The 22,113-nt window shown below is 42.1% G+C and overlaps 2 protein-coding genes across 3 annotated transcripts in view; one reads left to right on the top strand and one right to left on the bottom strand.

The window, feature by feature from the left end:
- Positions 1 to 2,961, bottom strand: part of LOC103184489 (hematopoietic prostaglandin D synthase) — a 21,448-nt gene extending 18,487 nt beyond the window's left edge. The window contains exon 1 of the mRNA XM_007902503.2: positions 2,898 to 2,961. The gene's annotated coding sequence lies outside the window, so the exon portion shown is untranslated. The remainder of the gene's footprint in view (positions 1 to 2,897) is intronic.
- opn4xb (melanopsin-B-like) lies at positions 9 to 22,113 on the top strand. 2 transcript variants are annotated; one of them, NM_001292471.1, is given in 9 exon segments: positions 9 to 151; positions 4,705 to 4,838; positions 7,338 to 7,544; positions 7,938 to 7,945; positions 7,948 to 8,108; positions 9,315 to 9,476; positions 11,831 to 11,938; positions 13,595 to 13,760; positions 15,172 to 15,355. In NM_001292471.1, coding segments are annotated over 9 exon segments (1,206 nt in total). In that variant the 5' UTR covers positions 9 to 17; the 3' UTR covers positions 15,298 to 15,355.

Here is a 22,113-nt window from a genome sequence, read left to right as displayed (position 1 = left end):
TGTTGCAGGCTCCAACCATGGATTCCCACCACCGGACCTTTGACACGGTCAATGTTCCTGACTGTATTCACTATATCTTTGGCAGCTGCATTATTGTGATTGGCACCATTGGAGTCTTGGGGAATCTCCTGGTACTTTATGCAGTTTACAGGTAACACATTATTTCCAAAGTGCTTGGCTTCTTACCCAAATTTACGAAAAATCACCTTTAACATCCTTCAGTTTAAACATTTTGGTGCATTTATCGGAAATGTCTTGCATCGCTCAAAGCAAATGTCTAGAGTTTCACAAGACAGTGGAAGGACTGGTTTGATCCAAGCTATAGAAAAGCTGACTTTTGGATTCAGTACTGATAGTGGTAAAAGTAAGAGACACAACAGGAAACTCAGTTTGATAGTGAGGGACAGTCTAGGGGGAAATTTACCATACTTCATGGCGTGATAATAAGTGGATCAGATAATAATAATAATAATAATTCTTGCATTTGATATAGTGCTTTATCATGTCATTGAAACGTCTTAAAGAACTTCACAGTGACAGGGGTGAGATGGGAATTTTGTTTTTACTTGCAAGGCACCAGAAGGTTTTGCCTCTCTGCCACTTGTGGTGTCTTTTGAGTGAATTGTAGCAAAGAAAGGAGGACAGGCCCAGATGTCAAACACCAGCCAGTCCAACCCCAGCAACAGCCGGTTTCACAAAGATCAGTAAACACTGGGTTCAGGTTGAAACCTTACTGCAGAGTGACCAACAGACCAACAGAGGGGAGAAGGAATGATTGACACAGGTTCAGTTTTGTTGCAAATGCCGAATCGGAATTGGAAATAAATTGGATCACATTCCATTGCACGTGAACCACAGCATTGTCTTTGATGAGTTAGGAAACACCAACATTTCACCCCAGTGTTTCCATATGGTTGAATCTGGTTGTATGATACATGAACAATAAAGGGTCTGAAGCAACGTCTCACAATGTAGTCCAGAACCTACTGTTTGTCGTATACAAACTTGACAAATTAAATTCCAAATCTTTGCATTCGATTTCCCAGTTTTTTTTNCCATATCCTTTGATGCCTTTCTCAGAAAATCCAAGTAAATTATATTCCCTGAATTACCCTTGTCCAATAGTGTAAGCTCTTCCCTATTGAACATAAGAATTTCTGGACGAAAGCCGACCAAAGTCCATTCAGTTGGCCTTTCACCCTCCTGGCAGCTGCATGCGCATGTCATGTCCCAAATTATATACTGTATCCCAAGATATTATTTTATTAGTATGTAGAATCCTGTAAATCAGTCGCCTCGCAAGCGAGAAACCTAGGTTCGGTTCCCTGCTGGTTGAAACATTGGGCAAGTTTCCTTACTCCACACGCCTCTGTTTACATAGCAGTAAGTGAGAACCCGATTGTTAGTCGATCGACGGATCGCTTTTTCAGGGGTAATAATCCCTTCACAATAAAATGATAATAATATTTTGGTCACTCAATCCACGACTGTTTGTGGAACACTGCTGCGCTTAACTCACAAAATGTACAGTCAATTCCCTTTACAGTATATTCTGTGAAGCGCTACATCAAATGCAAGGATTATTATTATTACTATTTCCTAATAGAAATCTGCCTAATTTGTTTTTGAAAGATTCGACACTTGAGCATTACCTGCCAATGGTACGAGTTATTGGGTTTTAAATTGCATATTAACTTGTAGATATGACATGAAAAGAAAGGTATGCAAACTAGATTTAATCTCTGAATGTTCAGCCCACACAAATTTTCAGCATTTGCTTCGTACAATTGGGTCAAGTTGCACATTATCAAAGGTGTCTCCTCACTCATGACTTGCAAAATGGTGATAATGTGGTGTTCTCGGGTGTCAGCGTAACCACATAGAAGATTGTAAAAGTTTATCAAATGGGTTCAAACCCAGGTTGTGGGAGGAAAGCATAGTGTGGTGCTAATTGTCATTGTTTTTCCCCTTCCTGCTTTCAGAACTGTTCCTCCAAGTATCTTGTAACTAATCTTGGCATATTGTGTATGTAGGTGTCAGCCGAGTTCAGTTGATCGTTCTCTCGCCCCTAAAGATTGTGGCTTCAAGCCCATGCAAAACTTTGAGCTGACAGTCTGGGATGATTAAATCAAGGTCCTGTCTGTCTGTTCGAAAAGGCAAGTTTCTCCCAATTGCCTGACCAACAATCTCCCCAATAAAACTGGTTACTCACTTCATGGCTGTTGGTTACCACCTTCACCAACAATTCCCCAGTCACTACAGTAAACTCTATCAAATGCTTTTCAACCTGATAAAGCACGATAGCAAATGCAATACTGCAGTATCATTATGTACAGTACTCATGCAGGAAAATAGTTAACTATTTTTAAAAGGTCTGATATCTTGTCAGCTCGTCGTCGTACAATTTTAAGTAAAGTACAATTTAAGCTCAAGTAAGATGTTATCGTTGGAAAGCTGCACGAGGAAATAAAAACAATCCTCTATCGCTAATAATTATTCACAAAAGATAGTGGCTAAATAGAGATCAGTAACTATCAGTCGTTCCTATTGCTAAATAGTGAAAACATTTGAGGAGGAAGACAGCTACTTCCTATAATTCAGAAATATTGAAATAGATTACTGCGCTCACAGCATTTATGAATCTGAACCTTAACAGGAATAATGATAAATTTACCTGCTTCGCGGCAAAACCTTGTGACAAGGCACGAAAATGACAGATATTTTGACAGAAATAAGACGCGATGATCTGTGAACCTTTGTAGCTTTCCCGATTCGCGAAAGAGAGGAACACCGGTAAACGCGAAGTAACGTTCAAACATTTGAGCACATAATGAGTAGGTACTTTTATCAAGCCAACAAAGGAACTCCTGACCTAAATCTGATAAGATTGCACAAACCTGAAACCGTGTGTATTCAAAGTGAGAAAGCACCAAAATTTCCTTGAGATTGGAAAACAAAGGACACATGTATCATGGCAGGTACCAAGGAACAAAAGGTGAAATGAAAGCCATGGAAATGTTAGGTACTCTATATGCAAATGTTGTGCTATATGCCAGAAAGAGTGTGAGAGAATGTGAATGATTGACAGAGAGGGGGAGAGAGGAAGTAATTGTGAGAGCGTGAGGGTGGAGTGCAAAATAGAGAGAGAGAGAGAGAACAGAGAGAGAACGGAGAGAGAGAGGAATTGAGGGCAGAGTTTTGTGGTTCACTCAGGAAAGATGATCAGGAGCCTCCGTCAGCCGTCACAGGAGACCGAGGATAATAATAATAATAATAATCCTTGCATTTGATATAGCGCTTTTCACGTCGGGAGGACGTCCCAAAGCGCTTCACAGAACACACTGTAAAGTGAATTGACTGTATATTTGTGGGCGAACGCGGCAGCCAATTGCGCACAGCAATGTCCCACAAACAGTCGTGGATTGAAAATGACCAATTTATTATTGTTTTTGGTTTTGGAGGGATTATTATTAGGCTCTGTGTGGAGTAAGGAAACTTGCCCAAGGTTTCGCCCTCTGCCTGGAATTGAACTCAGGTCTCTCGCTTGCAAAGCGAGTGCTCTAACCACTGAGCTACAGGACTCCACTGAGCTACAGGATAGGCACCGAGTACTGTTCCTTGCAGCTTCCTCGCTGCCACTTTTCCCAGGGAGAGACTCTTCAATGGCCTTTCCCTGTATCCCACCTCGATATGGAAATCCCAGCGATGGTTATTGGAATGGAATGCGCGCTCTCTCGCTGGAAGTAAACATCCTGCTCACTTAACTCCAGAAACTATAAGCCGCAGGTTGGCAAAAGCCAAGGGTGTGGGGGGGGGGAATCTCAGAGTGTGCGTTGGGGTAAATGCTGGAGTCTAACCAGCTAATACCACACAGCTCACCATTGATATCGCTGTCTGGTAAGATTTCCTGCTGCTCGTCCGATGCTGTATACACCCCTCCCTCCCCCCACCATAATCTAATAAAGCTAAGATTCAGTATTATTATTATTATGATGATGACGATGACTCAAACATATTACTGAGCAAAACGATGACTATGCATTTGACCAAAAAAGAAAAGCTTGATAACAAGTCGGTGTGACAGAACTTTTGAAATGTTATTCTAACAATTACTCTTTGCTGCTCTTTATGATTGTTTTATCACGCTGGGGTGTGAGATGCCATAACAGGTTTGATTTTGGTTTTACCCTCCGTTTCGGGATGTGGATGGCGCAGGCATTTTGCTTTATCCATCAAAATAATCCTGGTTGCCCAGGAAAGCGCTGGTCGGGCCTTCTCTTTAAACCACGGTGGTTTGTGCGAGTGATGGAGCACGTACAGTGCTGTTGAGTGGGGAGCTCCAGGATTTCGAACTCAGCGGCAGTGAACGAAGAGGGGATGTGGGTCCGAGTCAGGACGGTGAGTGATTTGGAAAGGAATTTAGAGAAGCTGGTATACAGCCCCACCACAGGAGGGGGTGTTCATGTCGTTTCTGCATGGTGGATGACACTGGGCTGCAACAACAACAACAACAACAACAAATGGCACTTGTATAGCGCCTTTCAGGTCGGAAAGATGTTCCAGAGCGCGGTGGGTTCTGTGCATAGAACCGCACTGCAGCAACACGGACGTCGTCGATATGACAATTAAGACATCAAATCCTGTGGGGGGGGGGGTGGTTTTCAAATAAAATGTTTTGTTTCTTTCACTTGAAATTGCCCGCAGCGACAAGAAACTGAGGACGGCACCAAACTTCTTCATAACCAACCTGGCAGTCAGCGACTTCCTGATGTCCGCCTCCCAGTCTCCCGTCTTCTTCGTCAGCAGTTTAAACAAGCGCTGGATATTTGGCAATATCGGTGAGCCTGCTCCTCATTACTCTGCCATGTCTATTCCTGGCAGACGTTTTGACAGCTTAATCATTGGGTCTTAGTTCTCGAATGCATTTTACCGCCCGCTGATGAGATTGGCTTTGTTTAATTTAAATGGAAATAAGAAATTGTGCAAGCGCAGTGGAGAGCAATGAGGATGATACAGAAATGATCCGAGCAACAATGAAGCAAGCTCGGGCTCTTCAGTGTGAAAAAAAAGTTGACCCTCAGAAAGGATCGTATGGAAGTATATAAGACTTAAAATGAACGTGTGCGTGTGGTGTGGCGATCCCAGTGTTGTTTCTGGTGTACTTAAGGCAACAAAACAATCCTTAAATTTGATATAGTGCCTTGTCACATCGAAACATCTCGAAATGCTTCAGATATTTTCTGTAGCGTGTAGTGACTGTATATTTGTAGGCGCACGGGGCGATCAAGTTCCAGCGTGTGTTGTTTTTATCTTTCCTTTAATAATCTGTTCCGGGTGGCTGAATATCTACCAAGAGAAGTTTCGTAACCTAGTGTTTAGAGAACAACAACCTGCAAAAGGCTTCTTGCAGCACTTAATAGTGGCCGAGCCCAATGCAGAGCCAGGGGGAGGCGGAGGGGGAAGGTGATCGTAGACACGGTCAAAGGGGAAGGTCTTCAAGCGCGACTTGAAAATGGGGAGAGAGTGGGGGCCGAGGTGAAGGGATCGAGGGAGAGAATTCCACAGCTCTGGGGAGCAGTGGCTGAAAGCACGGCAGCCGATGGTGGGGCAGAGTGTCCCAGGGATAAGGAGGAGGCCGGAGCCAGTCGAGCGGAGGCAGCGGGCAGTGGGTGTAAGGAGAGAGAGAAGGTCGGAGAGGTGGCAGGGCGTGAAGGGATTTAAATACAAGAGGGAGGATCTTGAAACTGATGATTTTGCAGCTGGTAGACTCTGGCTCCTGGAGAAAGCACCCAGTGCTGAGCTCCCCCTACTTACCTGCCCGTACCCTCCGTTCCTCTGGCTCCGGTCTGCTCCACATCCCCCGTCCTAACCGCCCTACCATCGGTGGCCGGGCCTTCAGCCTCTCAGCCCCGAGGCTCTGGAACTCCATCCCCCAGTGCCTTCGCCGCTTCCTCCCTTTCCTCCTTCAAGGCCGGTCTCAAGACCTTTCTCATCGACTGTACCTTCAGCTCCCCTCTCGACTCTCTACCCCCTCCTCGCTCCCTCCCTTCCCTCCCCCTGACCATTTCCCCCCAATGCTCGGGTCCCGACCCAACTGTCCAACGCCTTGGGACGTCCTCCCGACGTGAAAGGCGCTCTATAAATGAAATCTTGTTGTTGTTATTTAGTCTTCATCTGACTTCACCTCCCCTCCTCCAAGATCACAAGGACCCGGGCATGTGAACAAAGGGAAATGTCATACCTCTGACCATAATCTTCATAATCTACTAAGGCCATCACTTCTTTCACATTTCAAAACCTTTGCCAGGTATCCTGAAGCTTCATGTGAATACACGTTATTTTGCACAGCGGCAGATTAAGCAATCTGCAGCAGAAGTTGACACAAGTTTCCACTAAACTGGTTGCAAACCTGAATCAACAAGTTTTTATTTTTTGAACATTTAAGTACATACCCAGCACTTCTTTCACAATTCAAAACCTTTGCCAGGCAGCCTGAAGCTTCATGTGAAGACACGTTATTCTGCACTGCGGCAGATTAAAATACCCATTGCCAAGATACCCAATGGTAGGGAGAAAGGGCGAGACTACGTGTCAGTAGCGTCGCCCCTTGCCCCTCTGAAGCTGTAGGACTCCCTCCTTCAATCCCTACGCCTTGCCCCCCTACTTCCCCTCTTTTGGATCACGACCGAAGACCTTCCTCGTGCTGATGGTCACCTCCTCCCTATCAACGGCTCGGCGTTAGGCTCCGCCAGTGTTAAGCGCTCCAAGACTCCTGCATGAAGGGCGCTTTTTATATGCAAGTTGTTGTTGTCGGTGTTCCGAATGAACCCTCCCAAATGAAGGTAACACTCGCCCAGTTACAGTGGCATGAGAAGGAAAGCACAGAGAGCAGCAAGACATGTACTAATCACAATGAAGGAAGTAGACTCTTAAACCAGGGACTGAACATCAAGTGCACAGAATGGTTGTCTTTCTCGGTGAGAAGTATACTGGGTCTCCTCGTCCTAGTTCCAAGGTCACATACCTAGCAATGCAACCTCACAAAGGGGAGACTCTATATCAATGTAAATGTATTTCAAAGTTACCTGGCGATCAGTTGAGCACTGATATTGTGGGCCAAAGCAAGGCACTTCTCTGTTACATCAGGCGACTGTAACCTTCATTTGTATTTGGATTATATAAGAATGATCTGTGTCCCTCCCTCTATAACTGGGTTGATGAACCCCTGATGGACTAATTTTTCAAAAGAATGGAAATTCCTCTCCCCCGCCCCATATTGTTTTCAAGATTAATAACATATTTTAACTGGCATATTTGATGTTGATGTTTTGCTGCAGGTTGTAAACTATATGCCTTCTGCGGAGCACTGTTTGGCATTACATCTATGATTACTTTAATGGCAATCTCTATTGATCGCTATTGGGTCATAACAAAGCCATTACAATCAATAAGCTCGACGACGACAAAGAAGAATACACTGAAGGTCATCATTCTGGTTTGGCTATATTCGCTTGCATGGAGTCTTCCTCCACTCCTTGGTTGGAGTAAGTGTATCTATTCAGTTTTTGTTTAAGTCTGTTACATGTCATTATGTGTTGAAAAACAAACTGAATGACAGAAACTGTAGCTTGGTTTGTTTTTGCTGAACTTTGGATGGTATTTTCAGCAGCTTTGTAGTCTCAGAAGGAAGTAATGTACACTTTAAAATGTTTTTTCTTCAGCTGCACAGTATAATCAAAGCGCTTGCACAACTGAATGAAAGACGCCTGAAACAAAAACAATCCCTGGATTAGCCTTCAAAGTCCAAGTGCTGCAGACGGTGTGAAATTTGCGTAATAACATTTTCTATGAATATTTTTACACAAGTGTAGAATGTTTGTACGATCCCACCATCTCCTATTTTAAAACATTTTACTCCCATTGTATATTTGGCACAGGTTCCTATATCCTGAAGGTCTGATGACTTCCTGCACCTGGGATTACGTGACAAATTCTCCATCTAACAGGAGCTACACTTTGATGCTCTGCTGCTTTGTGTTCTTCGTGCCACTGATTGTAATTTCCTACTGTTACATCTGTATGTTCAGGGCTGTAAAACACACCACCAGGTATGGAAGACACCGTAGTATTATGGTTAATGTTAAGGCCAATGTGATTGAACACTGACCTTTTGGTTTGCTCACACCAGTGAGTGATCGAGACAGAGATAAGCTAAAGGTTCAGACATTATTCAGAGTTTATTTTACACTGTTGTGTAATTCCTCCTTTTTATATGTTTGATGAAGATGACGGTATAGCACATTCTAACCAGTGGAGCTATTTATTGCATTTGGTGATTTATTCACAAAGTACGCATTCTCAAACCAGACCAGACTAATATCAACATCAATCCTAGCAGTACAGCCCTGATGGGAACAACAAACTACCCGGATCACGTGGAGTCCCATAGCAAGCGAGAGAGCCCGGGTTTGGATTCCCGGCAGGGCAAAACCTTAGGCAAGGTTTCTCACTCCACACACCTTTGTTTGCCGAGCAATAAGTAGGAACCTGGTTGTTAGTTAGTCAGTCGAGAGGATGGCGCAACTCTGTGGTTCACAATCAATGAGTGCAAGTTCCCAGTTATGTAACTAACAACCACTGTGAAAGATGCCAGGCATTATTAAGGCATTAGAAAACCAGAATGAGGATTTTGAAGTCAATCCACTGGGAAATAAATACCATTCCTTGCTTTTGATATATTTCTTTCTCCAATACATGACGCACAGTTTTTTCTCCAAAGCGTAGTGACTGTGTATTTATAGGCAGCCAATTTGCACAACAATGTCCCACAAATCGCCATGAGATGAATGACTAGTTGTTTTATCTGATATAATGTGGAGCCGGTGGAATACAGCGATGATGGTTGTGACAGGCATGTGAAGTCTGGTGTGGGAAAGGATATGGGCTGCAGAGTTTGGAGCTTATGGAACTAGGAAATCCAATGAGGATTAGAAAAAACAAGGCTAGAGATGTCCAAAGCATGAATGATGGAGGAATGGTGTATTAAGGTGATATAAAGACAGTTCTGCCTTAAAACAACACATGAAAATTGAGATTTTCTCCCATAAATCAGATTTAGATCTCTTTTGGACAGTATTTGATGTGTACACTGTATACAACTGTGTAGCAAACTAATGCCTAGTTATCTGCCTTAAGATGTAACAAATCAATTGCTGTATTTAGCCATTATTCCATCATTATTCTCTGTATTATTTTTCTTGAAGTTTGTTTTTTGAAGTTGGACTTGTCGAATTGAGCTAATATTTTGCTCTTAGGGATATTGAGAAGATGGGAGGCTGCAGAAGAAAAGCGTATGAAGCCCATCAACAAACAGTAAAGGTTGAATGGAAATTGGCCAAAATTGCATTTGTGGCGATTGTCGTGTTTGTGCTCTCGTGGTTCCCTTATGCATGTGTGACATTAGTTGGATGGGCAGGGTAAGTAACTCTACTTCATATACACCTCATCCTGTGCTAAATCAAGTTTGGAAATGAAGTTGTCTAATCGTTGCTCGTGGTTCATTCCTCTTGCACGAGGGACCCTCCTTGTTGCTCTCCTCTGCATTGCCTTTAAGCGCTTATGTTGCAGTGTGAGAACTCTATTCAGTACTCCATGTCCAAAATGCAGCCCAAAGGTATTAATTCATAAGTAATGGATTTAACAAAGGCAGTCCTGGGGCAATTTGATGGAGTCTCACCAAGATTCTCTACTATTTCTCTGCGGACAGACTCAATGAGAAAGAATTTGTTCTCTCGCTTGGCTCTTACCTCGACGAAATAATTACTTATTGCACCTGGAATGTCAAAGCACTTACAATCCATAGTATCACGTGCAGTGACTATTTTTTCCAGGTTTCAACTGAGCTCACATACCTATACCTATGAGACTGTTAGTAAGTCTTTTTCTGACCTGCCATCATTGAGATTATAGTGGAATCCTGTGGCGTATTGGTTAGAGCACTCGCCTCGCAAGCAAGAGGACCCGGATTCAATTCCCGGGGAGGGCGAAACATTAGGCAGGTCTCCTTACTCCACATGCCTCTGTTTACCTAGCTGTATGTAGGAACCCGGTTGTTAGTTGATTAGCAGATCGCTTTCTGGGAGTAATAGTCCCTTCAAATAATAATAATTAGGTCCCTCAATCCATGACAGTCTGTGGGACACTGCTGTACACAATTGACTACTGCATTTCGCCCACAAAACATACAGCCAATCCACTTTGCAGTATATTCTGTGAAGCGCTTTGACATGTCTATATAAAATGCAAGGATTATATAATAACACATATAATTATCCTTGCATTTGATGTAACAAAGATATATAATATCTATTTTACATTTAATAGGATTATTATATATCATTATAGTTTGGCATCTGATATGAATCACCAATCGCTGTGCACGCTCTCTTGTTTTTTGTCGTTTGCTTTCTTCTGGTTGAAAAAACAGTGACGTTGTTGAGATACAGATTAAAGATGGTAACAGAAGTCTGACGCCAATCGGTTCATTCCTCCACCCACCCCCCCCTCTCCCCCACCCCCCATCTCGCCTGCATACAGTAGAGTAGAAAGCTGGCTAATTGAATGATCGCTGACATTTAACCCACTTCCTACACTTATCACTAATATGAGCTTTCTCTGAAAAAATATCGAAAAACAAGTACAGACTGGAACGAAGAGAGATTCAAACCACAGGAGATAGAGTGAGGTGATTAGAATAGACTGCAGAACGTACTGTGAATCCTACAACCAAGATACCATAGACCTAAAAGCTGTGACCTTAGTAAAGGTTTCCGCTCCACTGAATTAGTTCCACCTCCATCGACCCTCCTAGCGTCTGGTTGTGAGGACCCCTAGAAAATATGACTTAAGTCCAGACACCTCTTCTCTCCCTGATCCCATAGCCGTGGGCGGGAACTTGTGGCAGTGTGGAGAGCAGCGATGAAAACCCCAACCAGTACACTGTCACACAAGTCTCTAAAGCGTAACTGAACAGTGGGCAATGAAATTATTTGTTATTCATGTCTTTTACATTATACTATTCTTTCTGCCATGAATGCCACCTCTCTCGCTCTCTAAGATCTGCAAGGTTTCCTGCCTGATGTGGCTTTGGTCACTCACAAACCGGTGCAAAAAAAAAACAACCAGTGTTTGGTATCGAACAGGAATTTCATTTAGTTAAAATAAGGTTGGCAGGAGAATGGGATGCCTTATGCTGTTTGAAGGGTGACTATGATCTGCTGAATCTTTAGATCAATCGATGTCAGACTCATGTACAGTGATTGAAAACAACTGAAATCTCAGTTACCCCATTCAATAATTCACAAGATAAAGTATTAGATCAGCAGACAGCTGGATATAAATGAAAACTCTTGGGAAAGCGCACGAGTTTTATCCATCGCCTCTTTATTTGTCTTTGATGCGGTAGTCACAACTGCTGGCTTCAGATTTCAGATTTCATCCTGGCTCTGCGTTGACGTCAGTGCTGGAAGAGAGAGTTCAATGTGATTTCATTAAAATGAGATACCAAAATCTGGGAACAGTCAATGCTGACACATTTTTAATTAATCTTATCAAAATTAGCTTTGAACTACATGTGTTCAATTCCTCATTTGTGCTGACAGCCAGCAGAGTTTTATCCCATTAACTCTGAATTTACCTAAATAAATTTGCATGTGTTGGCCTTCCTTGTCCACCCTCATCATCTCGGTTTGATCCTCACAGCTTGCTTCATTTTTGAACTGACAACTGTCTTCATTTATATCTTATTCACACTTTTTGGTCCTTTGCTCAGGCATGGCGATATCCTGACTCCCTATTCGAAAACCGTTCCTGCCGTATTAGCAAAAGCTTCTGCCATCTACAATCCCGTCATCTACGCAATAATTCACCCCAACTACAGGTGAGTGAGTACCGGATTCCCATCGTGCTGTAGGTGCTTTGTGCAACACATTCCTGAGACAGATGTTCACTCTTTGGAGGGGAAACTCTGTTCTCCGCATGTGTGCGTGCGTACTGATGCTTTGTCATTACCCTTTTAAGTGAAATTAGTAACCTTGTGAATTCACGGAGCATTTCAACTCAGTGATTGGGTGGATATGAATTTGCGACATGTAGACACAAGTAAAAAGGTTTTGCGATATTCTTTGAAATCAAGAGAGCGTAGACTTTGGAGCTTTTCAGTCAAGTTCATCTTTCGCACTGTTTATCATTCCGTGGTCAAGGACAAGTAAGTGTATTCATTGAACTCTCCTTTGCCCAAGGGTACTTTTGTTTTTAATTTCCCCTGTCTTGGTTCTTCTTATATTCTGGTATCAAAGAAGATGACCAGTTTGCCTCTGTTTGTGTTGGATGCCTATTCAAATGTTATGGATTGACATGGCTACACCAAATACTGTACAATACATGATAGTGTTCATCTCCAGTGTTCGGGCTTTAACTTAAGTGAAAAAAACATAACTTTCAAAGGTCATCTTCAGCCAATGAAAATCAAATTTTGTGGCTGCTTTCGCCCACGAAATATACAGTCAATTCACTTTACAGTATATTCCGTGAAGCCCTTTGAGATGTCTTAAAGACGCGATGAGATGCTATATCGAATGCAAGGATTATTATTATTATAAATTTATACAAAAGTACTTCCCCTTTTCAAATGGAGGATGAATGTTAGAAAAATGAAAGTAATTGAGTTAAGTGTTTTATTCGGGTTATTGATTACTGCGGAATAAATGGGTAGAAAGATTTGATTGGGTAGAATCACAGGATAGAAAATGAATGGAAAAGAAACTTGAATAAAGAGCTCCTAATACCTTTGAGCTTTTACTTAAAAATGCATTTTCAGATTTTATCACTGGAAAGTGAATTGACTGTATTTATGAGTCAAGATGCCGAAAACACCCAATTCCCCACCCAACACTCGGACCCAATAAGCGGTCTAGGACGCTACTCTGTGTGAAGGGTGCTAATATAATGGCAAGTTGTTGTTGTTGTATGTTGTGAACCGAACAAGGCTATGCACTGAAACTGATCCGCTTCACCCCACCCTCGCAACTCAGCCTGACAAGACTGAACTCAAATGCAGTCACAAACGGGAGCTAAGCGAAGAGATTTCTCGGGTATCAAATATAAATTTGCCTGATTTCAGCACATCAACATCGACCATAGGGAGATCACATGGCTATTATTATTATTAATTATTATTATTAATAAGAAGAATAAAACTCTGTGATATGATCCGATGAGGATTGTCAAATGCAAGGATTATTATTGTTATGAATAACGTTGAGTGAAGCTGTGGGGGATGTTTTCATTGGAGGGAATTACTCAATGCAGCATCCCTTATTGTAACGGCAGAGTGTTCTACATATAACACTCCACAGAGAAACAATATGATATATTCAAAACTGTTCTGACTACCTCCTGTATACTCAACCTTATATGTGATGAATGTATAAATGAGCTTCTCTCATGGGAGTTTCAGTTATAAAATAATATATCTGACTGTACTAGCTCACCAAATGATCTGTGCTTTATTCCTATATTAATTTTGTCTCTACAGGAGAGCTCTTGCTAAAAGCATCCCGTGCCTCTGCCTCTGCTGTCTGTCGTGCATACGGAGGAAGGATTTAATGTTGGGTTCTATCAGTGATTCCTCAGAAAGAACATTGGTCATCACTCGCCAGTCTTTGGGTTTGAAACCCAAGGTTATGTCTAGTGGAGAAAATGTAAGCACCTTTGCACCTTCTTATACTCTCGGCAGAAATTAGATTTATTTCAACTACAATTTACAAGTGATACAGCCCAGCAGGACCAACTACCCCATTGGGCAGCCCAGAATTTTCGACCCAGAGTTGTCTTTCACTAAAGTTCCACCTGCCTCATTTGCGAAAGGTTTCCTAAGTTCTTTGTTCGGCCACCAAGCAGCGTACTCTCTGAACAACATGCGTTACGAGTTTTGAGAAAAGGTCTGAGTCGGACTTGCTCATCCCTCCTTCTCTAACAGTGTGTGTCAGCCTGGCTCACTCTCACCTCTGAGTCAGAAGCTTGTGGGTTCCAAACCCTACATTAGGACTTAATAATAATAATAATAATAATCCTTGCATTTGATATAGCGCTTTTCACGTCAGGAGGACGTCCCAAAGCGCTTCACAGAACACACTGTAAAGTGAATTGACTGTATATTTGTGGGCGTATCAAGGGCAAGGCATGGGCTTGGATTGTTAATAAACAATGTATATGTAAATAGACTTGCTTTCTAAAGCAAACTTGGAATCATAGTCTTAAGCTGACGCTATGATGCAGTGCTGAAGATGTTTTGCATTGTAGGAGGCACCATCTTTTGTATGAGATAAATAGAGGTCTCATTTGCCTATTCAGGTGGGTGCTAACACTCCTATGGCATTATTTAAAAAGACAAGTTTCTCCTTGTGTCCTGGCCAACTATCCCCCAAATAAAATTAGTCACTCGCTCTGTGGCTGTTTGTGAGACATCGCTTTGGGAAAACTGGCTGTCAATCCACTTTACACTATATCCTGTGAAGCCATTTGAGACGTCTCGACCATGTGATAAGAAGCGATATCAAATGCAAGGATTATTATTATTATTATTATTACTATTACACATGGGGTAGCATTTCGGATGCGCTGGATCTAAAAAAAAATGAAATGGAGAATATCCAGAAATGAATTCACATAGAAAAAGGAGAAATATTGCAGTTTACATAAAAATGTAAAATAAGATCTAATTTGTGCGTTGGTTGATTTTTGTGTTTGTTTTTAGTGATGGTTTTGTGGAGTAGATGTGGATAGTGTGGTGGGCACAGGGGTGTAATGGAACAAACAGTCAGTGCCATCCGTAGTGGGTGAACAAACACATTTGAATATTAGGCCGAAGAACAGGTCAGGTAAACTCACATGTAGAGGGCACCCACAGTGAGGAACAACAGCGCCTGTACCTGCAGCTCTCCAGATTTATCCCGTTTAGGTTGTCAGCCTGGCTCAATTGGTAGCAATCTTGCCGCTAAGTGAGAAGGTTGTCATGCACGACCTTAGAATAAAAACGGAAAGAGATGTTACATTTACGTAAAACCGTGGCTAGAGCACATTTGGAGTACTGTGTGCAATTCTGATTGCCACATACCACGGGAAGGGTGTTGCAGCATTGGAAGGAGTGAAGTAGTCAGTCTGGCTCAGTTGGTCGTTCCTCTGACCTCCGTTGTCGGTTCAAGTCGCACGTCGGGACTTGGAACTCATATAGTCTAAGTTGACGCTTCCACACATGTGATTATTACCAGTGAATAAATAAAATGAATTTGTGTAACAAATAAAACAGTAACTTAGAATCAATAACTTCCTGCTTCTCAAAAACTCCCCAGCGGCCGGACAATGCCAATATTCCAATGTACATTTGTCATCCGTACCAGGAACTCAGTCAATGAAAGCTTCCCGGTATTGTGAAGCACACCTTTTAACGGTGTCAAATTTGTCGTATTCCTTCATATAAAAAAAAGGGGGCCTGTTTATTTAGTAACCAGAGGATGTTACTCAGGAACTGGAGCTGATTGCCAAGAGTTACCCGGAATTCTAATATAACAAATCCTAGGGTGAATTACTGCAAACCCACACACCAATATTACAGTGCGTTTTCTTGAGAAAAAGTATCACTTATATTAGAAATTGTCCTTATTTGGTACTGGCTTTTTCCACTGTGTAATCGGATACCTGGGGGAATCATCTTTCTGAGTTCCGAGCACACATTTTTCATTGAAGAAAGTCGATTTTAAAAAAAACAGCTTTAAAGTAATATGGATTGGTTAGATACAGGGAGACAGCGTGTTTTCCCAGTATAATTGCAGAGGGCAGATTCAAGTCCACCACAACGTGTTTGCAACATGTTAATGCTTCAACGTGTTACTACCTCAAATGTACCAGAAAGTTCGCATTTGTGCCTTGGTATTTATAATCAACATTCAACTTCCTCTGTGCTGTGGGCTCTTCATCATTTGCTGACAAGTAAATGCTGACGAGTACAGTAGTAATAATTACGTGCATTGAACTTTCAAACACAGATTAGATAGTTTTCTTTTAGGAGGTAACATTGTGGGATGTAGTACATAGGTAGTTTGGGACATATGCACATACGACCGCCAGGAAGGTGGAAGGCGAATTGTCCAGCATTTCTTATGTTATGTTAAGTACAGACAGAAGAATACGTCACAGAGAGTACTGAAGCAGCTGCAAAACAGGATTGCTAGGAAACATTGAGAATGGAATGACTGAATTGGCAGTCGTACAATGGATTTGTCTGTTCCTTTAATCCTAACAATCTAAACCTGATTGTGCCTTTTTAGCCTTCACAAACTGAATCTGCATTGGCACAATAGTAATTCTATTCCATCTGTACTGCCTCTGATCAATGTGTTCCGAGCTGTCACTGACCATTTATTCCTACTAAGTCCACTTTTCAAGCTATTAACTCTTGAAAGGGATCTAACATCAATGCTGAGTCTGCACAGAACACTGTCATTTTTGTATATTGTAGGACTGCGTCCACCAAAGTAGTTTGGTTAATTGTTTTCTTCAGTAAATACAGTAAACTACTGATAATTCGACCCTGTCTTAAACTTGTCATTATCACTTAAATCAGGTGGTCCAACCTTTTGGGCCAGATGCCACGTTTGAGAAACGTCCGTTTGATTATTAATTAAGTTATTAATTATTATTAAAGTAGCAATATTTTAGTTTTTCCCTTCCGGGAACATAAAACATACAGAAATCCTATGTTTTAAATTGTGTGACTGTGTTACAATACAAAATAACACTTGTACAGCGCCTTCCATGTTGGGAGGACGCCCCAAGGTGCTGGACAGTCAGGGATTTGGACCTGAGCATTACTTCATAATGATCATCTCAAATGGAAATATCTGCATCAAATTTTTTAATGTATTAAAGTCGAAACACAAGATATCAACTCAGCAGATGGAGGCTCCGATAGAGAATGCTCAACAAAACCAATCCACAATTACAAAATTAACTCTGGAATCCTTCAAGACAGATATGGAAACAAGTCACTGGGGTTTTCCATCACTCAGTTTCAATAAACCAGTAATCCACTTCCCACTTGCAATGAAATCCTCTCGTCTCCATATCCACCTTGCGATTCCGACTGAGACTCATAAGTTCTGTAGTTTTAGAATTGCAAAGTACTTCTGACTGCTGCTCGCTGCATCTCACCAGGTTGCACGAGGGCCTGGTCAGCATGAAACATGACGGGGAGGAATACGGAAGGAAATCTCCCCCCCACCCTTCTCATGGAGACAGACCAGAAGAGAGGTAAAGCAGTGAGGTTGGAAGTGGTTTGCTGGCCCCACAAAATCATCCGTCGGTTGTTTGGACCGTGCTGACTTAAATCACCTTGCTGTCTATATCCGGGCCGCATTTATTTATGTATTTTATACATACGCCTAACTCGCCACTCCTGATAACTCATCACTGAGCCCTCTTCCCTTGGAGTGATGAGTTATCAGGAGTTTATTCAAGAAACGAGCCTTTGGAACAGTATCAAAACCAACGACGCTCAGGTCAGGCCGGGTCAGGTAAGGTCAGTTCTGCCATAGTTTGATATAAGAAAGCCTCGAGAGTAAGAGTTGCACAAAACACACTGACTTTTGTCCGACTACGAATAAGAAAACATCGCACACTTATTACTAGATTGAAACCCTTCAAGAATTATGTTTCAAATGGCTGAATTGCACAGCAGAATTTATTTCTGAGAAATGGCTGACTGCTGTAGTTGCCAGCTGGCGGCAATTTTATCTTAAGTCGCAACTTCTCGATTGAAAGGCAACGAGCTATATAGTAAATCAATTTAGCGCACCAAACTCTTTACAGGAGTGCAAAACAAATTGATTTAAAAAGCTGTCCTCCGCGATGACATTTTTCCTCTTTTTGCTGACATCTTTACGATGTTTCCACAGTTTGTTCATCAGGAACGGTAACGGTTAGAATGATAAGTAATAATCAGTCCGTTTGCCTTTCACGTCAAGGGGACGTCTCAAAGTGTTTCACTCTAAATTGTAATGACTGTACTTACTGTAGGCTTTACTCTAAAATTTAGTGACTGTATTTGTTGGTGAACACGGCAATCAGTTTGCGCACTTAATGTCCAACAAAATGAATGACCAATTTTATTTGCTGGATTGGTGACCAGGACAGCGGGAGAAACTCTCTTCTCAATGCAATTGTTCCATGGGATCTTTAATGTCCACCTGAACAGGCAGTTTAATGCCTCGTCTGAAGGATGGCAGCTCCAAGGACGCACTCATCCCTAGCCCTGCATTAGAGTATCAGCCTGAGTTGAAAGTCCCATCATGGGGCTTGAACCCACAACTCTCTGACTCAGAGGTGAGAGTCCTACCAAATGAGCCAGGCTGATATCAATTTGGGGCTTGAGGTATTGGACACAGACCAGCACGTTGTAAAAAGGTTTTTTTCACTGTAAAAGTGACTTTGTTCTTATTTCTGAACGAGATAAAGACTTCAATAATTGGGGCGTAAGATGCGATATTCACAAAATGGAAACCGTGATAACGGCAAATTCTAGTCTGCGATTCGCAATGTTGAGATACAAAACCCTCTCGAGCGTCCCAAAGAGAAACGCTGGCCACCATCGCAAGCCAGATCTTGCAATTGATGCACCAAACCCGTTTTTTAAGCGTTGCACGGTTTCAGTAACATTTATAAGCTTTAATATTTCCTAACACAAGTTCCTATTTATTAACCTGTTCATATTTGCAAACTATGGGGTAAAAATTCCATTCAGTGTTGCAGACGTCACCGTTGTCAATGCCAAACACTAATTGGTTTCAATTATCGTTGAACATTACCAAAGGCATGACGCGTAATGCTGAGTGGGATTTTTATCCCAATATGTGCTTTCTCATTCTGCTTCATGTTGCAAAGCTCAAAACTAGCAATTTCTTGAAAGATAAATGAGCTTTGCTGGAATTGTTCATGCAGATGAGAAATTGGCCCTCTGCAATCTCCACTTTCCTCCCCTGTAGACGCTGACTCATATTAATAATAATAATCTTTGCATTTGACACAGCGCCTTATCACATCATTCAAATGTCTCAAAGTGCTTTGTAAAGTGAGTTTACTGTGTGTTTTGTGGGCGAAACGAAGCAGCCAATTGCGCACAGTTGTGTCCCACAAAGAGTCGTGGAATGAGTGACCAAAGTTTGCGTGTTGTTTTAGGGGGGATGATTACCCCTGAAAAGCGATCCGCCAATCGATTAACAACCGGGTTCCTTCTTACTGTAGGTAAACCGAGGCGTGTGGAGTAAGGAAACTTACCTAAGGTTTCACCTCCCACCCCCTGGGAATTGAACCCATTCCTCCCGCTTATGGGACTCTAAGTCTGGGGCAATTTATAGTGACCTTGACTCTTGCCATGGATGAGCTGATTTGCTCAAACGCGAGAGAACTTTGCATACTAATTTGTAGTGGGGTTTTCCATCGTAAACACGGAACAAAGCATTTGCCAGCATCAGCGACAGGTATGTGTTAGCCACCTGTGTAAGTGTTTCACGAAAGGCAATGCTTTTATCCAAATGAGCTAATTGGGGATCTCCAAGTAAGATCTGATCCACATTACAGTAGACGTACAGAGATTCGGTCGCTGCAGTTAAAAGAGAAGAGTCCCATTAGAATCCCAGAAGAATGCACTTCTTTATAATGTACGTTGGTTCACTTGTAGCACAATTGGGCTGTGGACCTCGATATTTACTTACCCCACAAAATCTAAGATATGTGTGCTGGCTCCTTTGAAGTTGCAAAATGCCGGCTAGCACATGGCAAGCCAAAAGGGAGACCTGTAGCTCAGTGGTTAGAGCACTCGCCTCGCAAGTTTTCTTACTCCACACGCCTCTGATTACCTTGCAGTTAGTGAGAACCTGGTTGTTAGTCGATTCGCGGGATCGCTTTTCCGGGGGTAAAATAATTCCTTCAAAAAAATAATAATAATAATAAATTGGTCACTCAATCTACGACTGTTTGTGAGACGCTGCTGTGCGCAATTGGCTGCCGCATTTTACCCACAAAATATACAGTCAATTCATTTTACCGTATATTTGTGAAGCGGTTTGAGACGTCTCGAAGACATAATAAGGCGCTATATAATAATAATAAGCCTTGCATTTGATATAGCAGCTTATCACGTCTTTGAGACGACTCAAAGCACTTCACAGAATATACTGTAAAGTGAATTGACTGTATATTTTTTTGGGGGGCGAAACGTGCGAAGCTATATCAACTGCAAGGAGTATTATTATTATTATTATCAGGCCACTGTCAACACTACTTCCTGTGTGCCGTGCATACACAGTGAATATGGAAGCCCTGCTCGGTGATTGTGCCCTGTTATTGTGCTGGTTGAAATTTTATGGGCCCCAGTTACTGCATTAGAACTGGGCTCTACTGTAATGAATCCATTTAGCGACAATTAAATGGCTCGAGACTAAGCTCTGAAAACAAAACCCTGCATTTGTACCTTGTATGTGTGTGTTTTTTTTTATTAGGAGACCTTCACTACTAATCCTGACATGGAAACACAGAGATGCTTGACAGAGTACCACAGAGAATTGGTGTCTGAGTCCCTAAACATGTTATATTACCCAATCTGGAATAGAGCCTACGGGAGAAGTCAGGACTGTGAAATCGCCGTCGCTGAAAATGAATGGAGAGCAATCGAGGAAGACTTAAGTGACGTTACCATCCCTCAAATTGTCACGATCCCCGCCTCACAGACCGGTTTGTATGAGGATGTGTTGCCTGTCGGAGAGGATTCTTTCCCGGAGATGGGCACTGAGACTGAAGTACAAATCCACACCGATTGCGAATGGATCGATTCAGATGTCTTTGGCAGAATCCAAATTTGTCCCAGTTCAGACCAGTTTGCAATCAAGCGCGGTCGGTATGAGATAAGCATTTAAACGAGTGGCACACCCAGGCAAAGAAGAAACAAATTCCTCCGATGCAGGGCCTGTTATGCTAAAAGGTCGCATGATAATTGCACGTGGTTGAGGTAGGAACTGAAAGCAAAATATATACCGTTGTCTAAGAACAAGTATTTTCTTATTACTGAGTGGTGGTAAAGGCTGCACACGCTCATCTTAAGATTTAAAAAAACAATCACATGGAATTTACAATGGCAACTTTCCTTCTACTCCAAAACAACTGTGAGCGCTGACTTGATCCGCCTCCAGGTGAAATCTCGGTTCAAGACCGTTTGCCACAATTCCTAAGACTCATCCATTTTAATGAGTAATTGGCCTTATAATAAAAATAATCCTTGCATTTGATATAGTGCTTTTCACGTCTTTTCGACGTCTCAAAGCGCTTCACAGAATAGACTGTAAAGTGAAAAGACCGTATATTTGTGGGCAAAACGCGGCAGCCAATTGCGCACAGCAGTGTCCCACAAACAGTCATGGATTGAAAATGACCAATTTATTATTGTTCTGTTATGCTATCAAGCACTCCTCCGAGCCTGCCGTGCGTGTTTAACGTTTAGTTAGTTGCAAGACAACATTTCTACTAGAGCGATTTACATTCCACACATAGTTTACGTGTATGAAAATCCTGTCTGAATTGCATCGCAGGGCAACAAGTGGTCCGAATGGTCTTCAGCCTAAGAACAGAAGAAATCTTGGGTTCCAATCTCTTCATTCTACCCCAGAAACTAAGAAGTTATTCTAACTTTGAACTTCAGGTACGGATTCAGAGCATCTGGATTTTTGATAATAATAATAATAACCGTCCTTGCGTTTGATATAGTCAAATGCTCATTCCTACCTTTTATACAAGGAAATAGCGACGCCATAAGTTTGGTGTTTTACAAACACATGACCATTAATATCATTGTCTGGTCATTTTCCTACAGTATTTACTTTTAGCAGAATAAGGTTTATTTAGAGCAGCCTTCGACCTTCCTCGTAACCTATCAGTCCATTTGACGACTGGTTAATGATGGGATCAAAGGTTTCATCCGACACACCACTCTCTTCATACCATCACAGA

Source organism: Callorhinchus milii, unplaced genomic scaffold (genome assembly GCF_018977255.1).
Source record: "Callorhinchus milii isolate IMCB2004 unplaced genomic scaffold, IMCB_Cmil_1.0 Scaffold1, whole genome shotgun sequence".
In the NCBI taxonomy this organism is placed as follows: Eukaryota; Metazoa; Chordata; class Chondrichthyes; order Chimaeriformes; family Callorhinchidae; genus Callorhinchus; species Callorhinchus milii.
Note: the sequence above shows the minus strand (reverse complement) of the source record. Positions and strands in the feature narration are given on the sequence as shown.